At 34.3% G+C, this 12,095-nt stretch overlaps 1 protein-coding gene across 1 annotated transcript; it reads right to left on the bottom strand.

Annotated features, from left to right (window-relative positions):
* Positions 1-659: 659 nt before the first annotated feature.
* On the bottom strand, positions 660-1,274 carry LOC149142964 (uncharacterized). The gene has a single exon (XM_089451633.1). The coding sequence runs from the start codon at positions 1,272-1,274 to the stop codon at positions 660-662; it is 615 nt and encodes a 204-aa protein (XP_089307759.1).
* Positions 1,275-12,095: the final 10,821 nt, after the last annotated feature.

Raw genomic sequence — 12,095 nt, 5'->3', positions numbered from 1 at the left:
ACTCTTCAAATCAACCTTTGAAAAGTAGGTTGCCCCACTCAAATAGTCCATCATGTCATCCATCCGTGGAAATGGAAATTTGTACCTGATTGTAATCTTGTTGATTGCTTTGGAATCTGTGCACATCCTCCATTCTCCATATTTTTTTGGGGTGAGTACCGTAGGGACAATGTACATACTCAAGCTTTCCCTTATCGATCCTTTGTCCAACAGTCCTTGAACATACTTCCTTATCTATTCATTGTCCTTGGTTGGTTTCAACAAGATCTTATTCATCATTAAAGCTTCTCCTGTCTCTGATGCATTTTCTGCCACAAGTGCCTATGCTGTTGCTACTTTCGGCTAAGCTACATATGCATTTCTCTGTCCTCCCTTTTCATTCTCAGGACACACAAAATATTGTGACATGACTACCCACATTTATAGCACTGATAGATAGTCTCTCTACCTCTTCCTCTAACTCTACCTCTTCGGTAAGGTCTTCCTCCTTTGGAGTCACCTTATTTCTCTTGTTGTCCTTGTTGCCTTGGGTTACCTGCATCATTCTTTTGGGCTGGAGCCTTCCCTCTTCCAGCTATATTTCCTTTCCACCTAGAAAAACCATGACCTCTGCTTGAATTATGCTTCCTCATTATCTTTTCTTCTGCCCTCAAGGAAAACTAGTATGCTTCTTCCATCGTTCGGGGAGAAAGCATATTGATTTCATCTTGAATCTCTAGCTTCAAGCCATTGATGTACCTTGTTGTTTTCTTTGGGGTGTCTTCTACATAACCTGCCCTCAAATTCACCCTATAAAACTCCTCAGTATATTCTCTAACTGTTAGCAGCCTTTTCTTGAGGTTATGCACCTGTTTGTAGAGGGATAGTTGATAGTCTTTTGGCAGAAACTTCCCCTTCATCTTTGCTATCATCTTGTCCCAACTTTTAATCAATGGTTTCCCCTTTTTCCTTCTTTCAGCTTGCACATTGTCCCACCACAATGCAACATGGCCTTTCAACCTAGTTACAACAAATTTTACCCACTTATCTTCTTCAATCTCCTCGTACTCGAAATACTTGTCTAGTTCACTAATCCAATCCATCAAATTCTCAGCTACTAAATTGCCATCATAGGTGGACAACTTAGGTTTTGGTCTGGAACTTGAGCTTAGCACTAACCTCAACAATTTAACTTTTGGAGCCTCATCCATAGGTGTTTCTCTTTCTGTTGTAGCTTCTTCCTCTGATTTGTTGTCATCTCCAACCTCAGGGTCTCGTTGCTTGTTGGTCTCCATGGCCTCTAAACGAGCTTGCAACCTCTGTATCTCTTCTTGGAGTTCTGCATTAGCTATGTGTATCCCTCCATGACACTGTGCTCTTCTTTCTTACATTTCCATCTCCCTTTTCCGTAGACAACACCACTTGGAGTCTCTGCTTGGATTATTTAACTCGCTATACTGGATCTGTATCTTCAACTTGTCCTGACGATGAACCACACTAGTTGGTTCGAAACGCGTCGACAAATGATCAATTATGCGATTTCGCCAAAAAGTTTCTAAACAAACGTTATGGATCACAGAAGTCTAAATTCCTTGAACACCACCAATATCAAATGCAACTTTGTCACAAATGTAGCTTTACTTCAAACCTGCTTTGATACCAAAAATTGATGCTAGAAAGCAACCCATAAGGCAATCTAGGCACAACATAGTGCATGAATAAAATGGCCATAGGCGCTATGAAATATTTTCGTAGTACCTCTAGAAACTTTATTTCCACTCTTAGCAATATGAAGCGAATTGATCCTTTGTTAAACAATCTCTTACTGTCTTAATCACGCCTTCCATGCTAAGGTTTTAATTTCCCTTGTCTCAACTCCCAAGGTTTATGCTCAATCTCCCAACAACATAGTCAAGACAACATTCAGGTCAAAGGCTTTGTCTCAACACTCAACTTACTCGGATACTATGCTTCTCTACTCCAAAAACGTTCTCCTCTTGCCTCTCTATGTCCAACATCCCCTTATCGACTTAATGGGTCATCCCTCTTTAGAAAACTCGTGTCACTGTCTGCAAAATAGAGACGCTGAAAACTAATGGTTTGGGTCACAATAACAAGTACGCATACCAAACACAACTCAGAAATCAAACATCCACCAACACATAATGCTACAGGCTTGGGGTCACACTAATTCTAGAATGAAATCAAATGTATATACAATTTGAACACGAAGATAACAACACAGAGAAATAACATAGAGTTATGGAATGAATATGTTGCACATTTCTTTTATTTATTTCACAGGTACAGGTTCAAGGCAGGGGAAGAAGCTCCTCTCCTCTCCAATCGATGCTCCTTTTATGCACATCCTTGGCAACTGATTCGCTTCCCCTTCTCTCTAATTGAGGGAAGTTGAAAAGACACAACATAAATGACTCTTCATTTCCTAGACTCTACAACTTATTCAAATTTTGTATTTACATTATTCAAAATCTCATTAAAGGAGACAAAATTAACTTTTCCATCTCAACATGTGGCCAATCCACCACATTTTCAAGCCCCCTTCATTTTCCACCATGAACTTGGTCTAACGCTCTTGTATCATAACCTAAACATAATAATATTGTTAAATCTTATTTACATTAAAAAAACAAATTTCTCACTGTTGGCTTTTATATTTATTATTATTATTTTGCGGAAACTAAGTCAATTATGAAAGCATATAACAAGATAAAAATGTTTAATCTTAAATTTTCTTTACATATTGGTAATATTCTTCATATATTAGTAACACTACAAAATTAATTGTTATCCCTTCGAATGCAAACATAGTCAGGATTGGTTCAAAACCTAATTATGAGCCTAGATGAGTGGTTCAAAAATAGTAAATAGCCATTACTTATGATGCATTAATGAAGTTGATCCATTGGGTAAAGTGAAACAATACACACACAAACTAAACACAAAAAAGCATTCCACAAATATGCCCAAAACTGAACCCTAAATCCTATTCACAATATGCCAAAAGATTTCGGAGAACATGGGGAATAAAAAAACAGTTAATTGCTACTAAACTTTCCTTTAGAGCTTGATTGCGGGTATTGCTTCTGCCTTCGACTTGAGTTGATGCTTTAAACCTAATTTATAGTGCTTTAACCTTAATTTATAGGTATAACTTATATATTATGATAAACATTTATATATTAAATGAGATCAACCCTATGATAGTTGTAAATTATAAAATATTATATTAAGATTTATATTATCCTGTGTCTCGTGATTTTATCCTAACCAATACATATAAATCATATTAAAAAGCGTTATGCATATTAAATTGTATTAACTGTAGGTATAAATTATAAAATAATATATTAAGAAATACATTATGATAGCGATGTTGGTGCTTTAAATCAAACTTATAGTGATTTAACCCTAACCTATGGTTATAAATATATTATAATAAACATTATGTACATTAAATTAGAATAATTGTAAGACACATATATTAAGAATATTATAATTTTAACCCACTTAGAAAGATGATAAAAAATGTTGACCAACACAAAGTTTTAATTTTTAAAGTTAGTAATTTTTTATAATAATTGTTTTTTTTTATTTTTAAATTCAATTAGTGAGACATTTTTGGGGGATTTAACTTCTATCACTTGGATACACAAGAACTTGCCAATATACTTTATGCCAATTATACTACCACTCTAAAACTTTTATAAAAAAATCAAATATAATTTTATTTTCAAATTATTAAAAAAAAACTTAAAAATATCTAATTTCAAATTATTAAAAAAAAACTTAAAAATATCTTACATTTATTAAAAACAATATTATTATTTTTTAAAATTTATTTTAGTTTTGAAACTTTATTTTATATTTTTATAATTTATAAAAACAAGCATTTATTAATATAATATAATATAAATATTTTTATTTTTTTCCTCCATGGTTTATATTCAACCATCAACAAAATTTTTCGTTAGGTTTTATATTCTATATTCCGCAATTAACTACATGGTAAGGTATTCATTTATTTATAAAAAAAAATTTATTCGGTGGAATGGATTCAATGATAAGTAAAGTTATGAGATGCGAAATACAAATTTAGATAATGGAGGACATTAGTTTTACAATGACTTGATCGCGCTTTTTGCAAGCATTTACATATTTAATGAATTGAAAAAAAATAAAAATTATACGGTGGAATGGATTCAATGAAAAGTATAAGCTCTGAGATATGAAATATTCATTTAGATGATGGAGGACATTAGTTTTGCATGTGATTTGATAGAGGTCTTTTTGGGCAAACATTTATATGTTTAATGAAATTTAATTTAATAAAGTTATTAAAAGGATTTTAGTGAAATGAAATTATTTACTTTCGTAATAATTTTTATTTTTATTTTTGTTTGTTTGATAATTTGAGTATGAATAATATGTTTAATTTGTGATTTGAAAAACTACGATGTAATGGTATATAAGATGTTAAAATCAAGCTATTAAAATTATTTAGGGATCGTATTCGGTCTGGGCCAAATGAACCCTTAGCATGGTTGGATGTTTTGCCTTGACCTTTTCACCAAGGAGTGTCTTAACAAAACACAATGCCACCATATATTATATGCATAATAAGCATAACAATCTTTATTTTATTTTAGTTGTTTAATTTAATTTTTTAAAATATTAATGAATAGAAGGAGAAGGTACTATTTCCAGTTTTTGTCTTAGATATTCAAAGGGATCCATTGCTAAAGGCTTGGTGAATATATCAACTACTTGTTCTATAGTTGATATATACTCCTGCTTTATAATTTGATCAACAACTTGCTCTCTAAGGAAGTGATATTTGATGGGAATATGTTTAATTTTAGAGTGAAGGATTGGATTCTTTGATATGCATATTGCACTTGTATTATCACATTTAATAGAGATTGGTTCATTGTATGTTACCTTCATGTCTTGAAGAGTTTGTTTCATCTATAGTACTTGTGTGTGCAACAAGATGTTGCTACTATATATTCATCGTTGGCAGTAGATAATGAGATTGAGGTTTACTTCTTGCTCAACCAAGAAACCAATGAATCTCCTAAGAAAATGCACCACCGCTTGTACTTTTTCTACATCTATGCAATTGGCCCAATTTGCATCTGTGTAAGTTGTTAATAGGAAGTCCTTTCATTTTGGATACCACTCTTCATAATCCATTTTGCCTTTTAAATATCTAAAGATTATTTTTGTTGCTAAGAAATGAATTTGCTTTGGAGCTGATTGATATCTTGATATTAACCCAACTTCTAACATTATGTCTAGTCATGAAGTTGTTAGGTATAATAGGCTACCAATCATAGATCTATACAAATTTTGATTAACTTGCAATGAATCATCATCCTTGCATAGCTTGCATCCAACAACCATGGGAGCAGTGATAGGGGGACATTATTCCATTCTAAACTTTTTTCAACATTTCTTTTAAGTTTTTCCCTTATGAGATGAACATACCTTTTGAATTTTGTATGATTTATAGACTAAGGAAGAGAGAGTTGTTGGCATTATGTTATAGGTGTTGTCCTTGATGGCAACTCACTCAAATGACAATTCACAGTGCAGCAAGTCAACAACAAAGGATTATAGATCAGACTCCAAAGAATGAAGAAAGAGAGGTATACGTTGTTTCACTTTGTCCAAGAAGTGTATACATGCGGGTTAACAGAGCAAAAGTCGTATAACGTATACATGCACTTTCACATGAGGAAAAGCGCGTACATGTTGGAAAACCAAGGTTTTCGCCCAAGGTATTTTGGTCCAAGGTACTTGGTCCGAGGTATTTGGTCCAAGGTATTGGTCCTAAGTGGTTTTGGTCCAAGGTATTGAGAAAGGCCTAAGAGTATATAAGGAGGAGAAGATAATTAGGCCATGTGTGCAAGTATTGAATATCTTATGAAGTGTTAGATCATATATGCAGGTTATGAGCTTCTGATGCTTTGCTTGATCTGATCTAAGGATGCACCTATGTGGTTGATGGATTGGGATCATAAAGCTTGAAATGAATTATCATTATGTGGTTTGATCATGGAAAATCAAGATCTGAATACTGACGCATGTTTTTATTCTACAAATGTTATGATCTGGGTATGACTGAAGTTTGGAATGTCTGTGAAGTTTTAAGTTAGTATTTGCAGCTGTGTACGCTATTTCGCTTTGGTAAAAGTGCATACACATGCTAGTTCGACACATCAAAGTAGCGTATACATTATGAACCATGATGTTTTAAGTTGCAGTTGGATCTGGTTGTTAATGTAGAGTTTTGGGTTATGCTTTATGTTCTGGTGATTGCATTCTGGTGACAGTGTTTTGAATGTTCAGATTGATTGATTGTGATTTGCTTAAGTGATGATGGATAAGATCTATGACAGATCAGGATCATAATAATGGATGGTCTAAATCTGATTGTTAACACATGTTTTATCCTTTAATGTGATGATATGGGTATGTCTGAGGTCGGGAAGTGCAGCGAAGTTATAAGTAAGTATTTGTAGATTTATACGCAGGTTTGCTTTAGTGAAGTTGCGTATACACGCTGGTTCAACTCTTCCAAGTAGCGTATACATTCTGATGCATGGTTTAAAGGTTACATCTGGTTCTGAATGATGATGCAGTGTTCTGGGTTTAGATCTATGTACTGGTTACAATGATCTATCTGTTCTAGTTGACTGGTTGAAGATGATTAAGTATGAATGAATGGTTGATTCAGTTGTGTCAGAGGTCTAGAGGTTGTCAGTGATTGATTGATTTTGGTTGATTCAGAGAGTGATGATTGAGTTTTAATGATTGGTTGATGCAGTTGTATTTGATGATTGTATTGCAATGGTGATTGATTCTAATCTTCAATGTTGTTTATGGGTCCAGTATGAAAAATTGGATAAAACAAGGCCTTCATGTGTATTTTTGTGTACCAGGAGCATCCAGTGTGAAAAATTATGAAACATGATCCCTAGAGGAATAAAGAAGGTCGTAGCCTTCTATAGGTCAGCGCTTACGTACTAGTAAACATATGAGCTAGTACAAGATCTAGGGGGTTGTAGCTCCCTTCCAGTAGCAGCTGGAAAATGACAGAAGGTTGTAGCCTTCTGCAGGTGTGTGCCTGCGTACTGGTATGAGTCTACACCAGTACAAGATAGTAAACAAAATTTCTTATTATTAAAAGAAGATAGAGACGACAATAACAGGTGGTTTTTACCCACATTGGGTTTCCACCTTAAATCTTGGTGTTCATCTGTGTTTCTTATGTGTGATGCTTTATTCTGCTTTTACTGCACTGTCTAATAAATCTCTGATATACTGGTTTAAGCTCAACACATGATAAATTGTCTAAATCACAAGTTCTCTGCAAATACGCTGGTTTCTTTAAGCTCAGTTGTGTATACATGCTAGTTCACCTCACTTAAGTAGCGTATATAAATTTGTTTGGGAAATAAAATTATTGATTTGATAATACTGATTCACCCCCCTCTCAGTATTATTTCCAACAATTGGTATCAGAGCGGATCCTTTAGAAGAAGCTTGATCGCTTGAATGGAGATCCATCAAAATGAATAATCAAGAAAGCATGGGATCCATCAGACCGCCAATCTTCAATGGGAGCAACTTTATTTATTGGAAAATAAGAACCACAACCTATCTACAAGCACTTGGAATGGATGTCATGGAAATTGTGGAAGGAGCATATACATTTCCAACCGCAATTTCTACAGATGCGGCAGGTAAAAAGAAATATGAAACCAATGCCAAAGTTGTTAATACTTTATTGGGAAGTCTGTCACAATCAGATTTTGTCAAAGTCATACAACTCAAATCAGCCAAAGAAATATGGGACAAAATCGTTCTGAACTACGAAGGAGATTCTCAGGTAAAACGTGCTAAGCTTCAAACTCTCATAATTCAATATGAAACTCTTAAGATGCATAGTGATGAAAGTATAGCTAGTTATTTCTTACGTATAGATGAGGTTGTTAATTGTATGAAGAAATAAAGGAAGTTACCTTAGTTGAGAAAATTTTGAGATCCTTGTCTGCTAAATTTGAATCCAAAGTGTCTGCCATAGAAGAAAAACAGGATTTGCAGAGTATCACTATGACATAGCTTCACGAAATCTTAACTACCTTCGAGATGAGAAAAGGAGGACCATCAGATATGAGGGAAGCCACATTTAAAGCTTTAGTAAGAGGAAAGGAAGAACACAATGAATCAAGACCTATTTTAGAAGAAGAAGATGAGGTAAACTTTGTCAAGAAGCTTAAACGGGGTTTTGGAAGATTTAGAGGTAAGCTACCCTTCAAATTATTTGCTTGTGGAAGAGTTGGTCATTATGCTGCCAGATTTTCTCATAAAGATAAATATGAAAAGGGAAAGGAATATGCAAAAGGGAATAGAAAACAAGTTGTGAATAAAAGGAGTTACTATACTCATGAAGATAGCGATGGTTTATCTAATAGTGATGAAGATGAAACTGAACAAGATTATAGACTTCTCATGGCTTATGACGATGATAATTTTTTAGATGCTTTAGAAATACTTTAGAAGAGGAAGACCTTCATGAAGAAATATCTAAACTCAAAATCTATTTAGAAGAAAAGAATATGATTATAGATACCTTGACGTACCAACTTGCTGAAAAGGAAAAACACAATGAAAATCTAGAATTTGAAATTGTGGGTCTAAGAAAGGATCTTGAGAAAACGAAAACTATCAATCTTAGATTTGCTAAAGGATCAAAAACTTTAAATGAAATTATCAAAGTTCAGCGTTCTCCTTTGATAAATACAGGTCTTGGATATACTGAAGAAGCATCTCAATCACAGAAGCCGTTAGCCTCCACCAAAAGCTATCTTGATGCAGCAAAGACCAGTGAACAATATGACAATCATCAACAAAGGCATAAAGTAGATCACCAGGTAAATCATACTCAATTTACTCCAAGGATGAATAGAAGCCACAACCAACCTCAGGAAAATCATACTCAATTCGATCCAAAGATGAATATCAATATAAACTACAATCACCAGATTAATAGATTCGATAGTTGCAGGAACTTCTTTAATGGGCAATGTTTTGCATGTCATAATTTTGGGCACAAAGCTGCTCAATGCGTTGCTTACAAAACCATCATGACTAAAGAAGCAAGAAATCAAAGGAATGTAACAGGAATCAAGAGAAGTTCCTATAATAACTTTTCTCCTCTTGAAAATGAAATAGAGTACTCAATTTGTAACAACTTTGGTCATGAAGAATCTGAATGAAGGAGAAAATTTCAGCAAACATCTCAAAAGGAGAAAATTCCATTAAATCCCAAGATATGGAGAAGGAAAGAATCTCAAACAGAAATATGTGGTATATCCTTGTATGCAGAAGGACAAGAAAATCAGTGGTACATTGACAGTGGATGCTCAAAACACATGACAGGTGGCAAAGAAAAACTTCACTCGTATAATGCCTTAGAAAAAGAAAAGAATGTCTCATTTGGAAATGACACTTCTACTGTCATAAAAGGTAAATGCTCTGTTTTCTTGAAAGAAAAGGTTAAAGCTGGAAATGTTGTGTATGTAGACGGTTTAAAGCACAACCTGTAGAGTGTCAGTCAAATGTGTGATCAAGGAAATGAAGTGGTGTGTCAACCAAACGGATGTGTTTTTCGTGAGCTTGATATAGGAGAGACTGTGATCAAGGGTACAAGAACTCCAAACAACTTATACATATTTAAAGGAGGACAACAATAGTGTTATCTAAGCAAATATGATGAAAACTGGCTATGGCATAGAAGATTGGGATATCTGAGCTTTTCTCAAATGAGAAAAGAATGTAGACTCAAGGCCGTTCGTGATCTTCCAGATATCAACATCCCAGAAAACACAATATGAAAGCCATGTCAAATCGGTAAGCAAACCAGAGTTCACTTCATGGAAAACGAAGGGTTAGCTAGTAAGCCTCTTGAACTTGTCCATACTGATCTATGTGGACCATCAAGGAAAATGTCACCTTGTGGAGAAGAATACTTTATTTTGTTAATTGATGATTTTTCCAGAATGTGTTGGATAGGATTTCTAAAGCATAAAGATGGAGCATTTGAAAAATTCAAATCCTTCAAAGCTTTGGTTGAAAATGAATTAGATCGAAAAATCAAATGCCTCAGGTCTGATCAAGGAGGGGAATTTACATCAGATGAATTCTTTGACTTTTGTGAACAACATGGAGTAAAAAGGCAATTCTCCACCGCAAGGACTCAAAAAATGGTGTGGTAGAAAGAATGAACAGAACAGTTCAACAAATGGCTCGAGCTATGCTAGATGAATATGGAACTCCTACAACCTTCTAGGGTGAAGCAACATTCGCTGCCATAACTATTCTCAACCAAGCAAATGTTCAGGTAAATAACACTCAAACTCCACATGAAATTTGGTATGGTAAGACTCCTATTGTAAAATACTTTACATTTTTTCGAAACAAATGTTATATCAAAAGGAATGATGAAAAAATTGGTAAGTTTGAACCTAGAGCAGATGAAGGTACTCTTCTTGGTTACTCTTCCGGAAGTAAAGGATATAAATGTTATAATAAAAGACTTGGGAAAATTGTTGAAAGCAATGATGTTGTAGTTGATGAAGCATGCCAAAATCCAAAACAGATAAAATCAAAAGATTATGACAATGAAGAAGATGAGGATTATTTTCCCACATCAATTCAATATGATATTGAAGAAGAAACAAGTGAAGCACTAGAAGAAGAGATAATGGTAGAGGAAAAGACTCCATCCATGTATGTTTAGAAAAATCATCCATAAACTCAAATTTTAAGGGAAAAAGGGGCAGGTGTATAGACAAGAAGAACTATTACAGGGACCTCAAGCTATCTAGCATTACTATCCTCCACAAAACCTCAAGATGTAAATGAAGCATGCAAAGATGAATGTTGGGTCAAGGCCATGGATGAAGAACTTGAGCAAATTGAAAAGAATGATACTTGGGAATTAGTTCCTAGACCTTATGATAAAAATATTATAGGAACTAAATGGATATTCAAAAACAAGCTAAATGAACATGGAGAAGTCATTAGAAACAAGGCCAGACTTGTTTGTAAAGGGCATGCTCAACAAGAAGGTATGTATTTTGTAGAAACTTTTGCACCTGTTGCTAGACTTGAATCCATAAGGATGTTTCTTTCTCTTTCTAGCTTTCAGAAATTCAAAGTATTCCAAATGGATGTAAAATCAACTTTCCTTAATGGAGATTTAGAAGAATAAGTTTATATTGAACAACCAAAAGGATTCATTCTTGGAAATGATGCAAAACTTGTATGCAGACTCAAGAATGCTCTCTATGGTCTAAAACAAGCTCCAAAGGCCTGGTATTACTGCCTTGACAAATATCTACACCAACAAGGTTTTACAAAAGGTCCAGCTGACAGAAATCTATATACAAAGATTGAAACTAATAAATTGCTGATTATTATTGTTTATGTTGATGATATCATTTTTGGTAGCAATGAAGAATCCATGATTCAGAATTTTGCTTCAGTAATGTAGCAAGAATTTGAAATGTCCTTGCTTGGTGAACTTACCTATTTTCTTGGTCTACAAGTTCAACAAAATAAAGATGGTATTTTTCTTTCACAAACAAAATATCTCAAACAGATCTTGAAAAGGTACGGAATGGAAGATTCTAAACCTGTAGGTACCCCAATGATAACAGGATGCAATCTCAGCTCATATGATGAATCAGTAGTAGTACATCAACCAACTTATAGATCCATGATTGGTAGTCTGCTTTATCTAACAGGTAACCGACCTGACGTCATGCAATTCAGTCAGAATAGTTGGAAGATTCCAAGCAAATCCAAAGGAATCACAGCATCAGGTAGTCAAAATATTTTTCAAATATCTTCAAGGAACTCAAGACTATGGTTTATGGTATCCTAGAGATGCAGATCTTACTCTTCTTGCATATACAGATGTAGATTGGGCAGGAAGTGTTGATGATAGAAAAAGCACTAGTGATGGTGCACTCTTTATGGGTTCTAGGTTAGTGTCTTGGTTCAGCAAGAAACAAAGTTTA

The sequence above is a fragment of the Pinus tabuliformis genome, chromosome X, assembly GCF_031772625.1.
Source record: "Pinus tabuliformis cultivar Carrire ecotype Pingquan chromosome X, CPIR1, whole genome shotgun sequence".
NCBI lineage: Eukaryota > Viridiplantae > Streptophyta > Pinopsida > Pinales > Pinaceae > Pinus > Pinus tabuliformis.
The sequence above is the reverse complement of the archived record's forward strand: the minus strand, read 5'-3'. Positions and strand labels throughout refer to the sequence as shown.

Excerpts from the sequence above, each read along its gene's own strand:
- LOC149142964 (XM_089451633.1), bottom strand. The coding sequence starts at position 1,274 with ATGGAGACCAACAAGCAACGAGACCCTGAGGTTGGAGATGACAACAAA.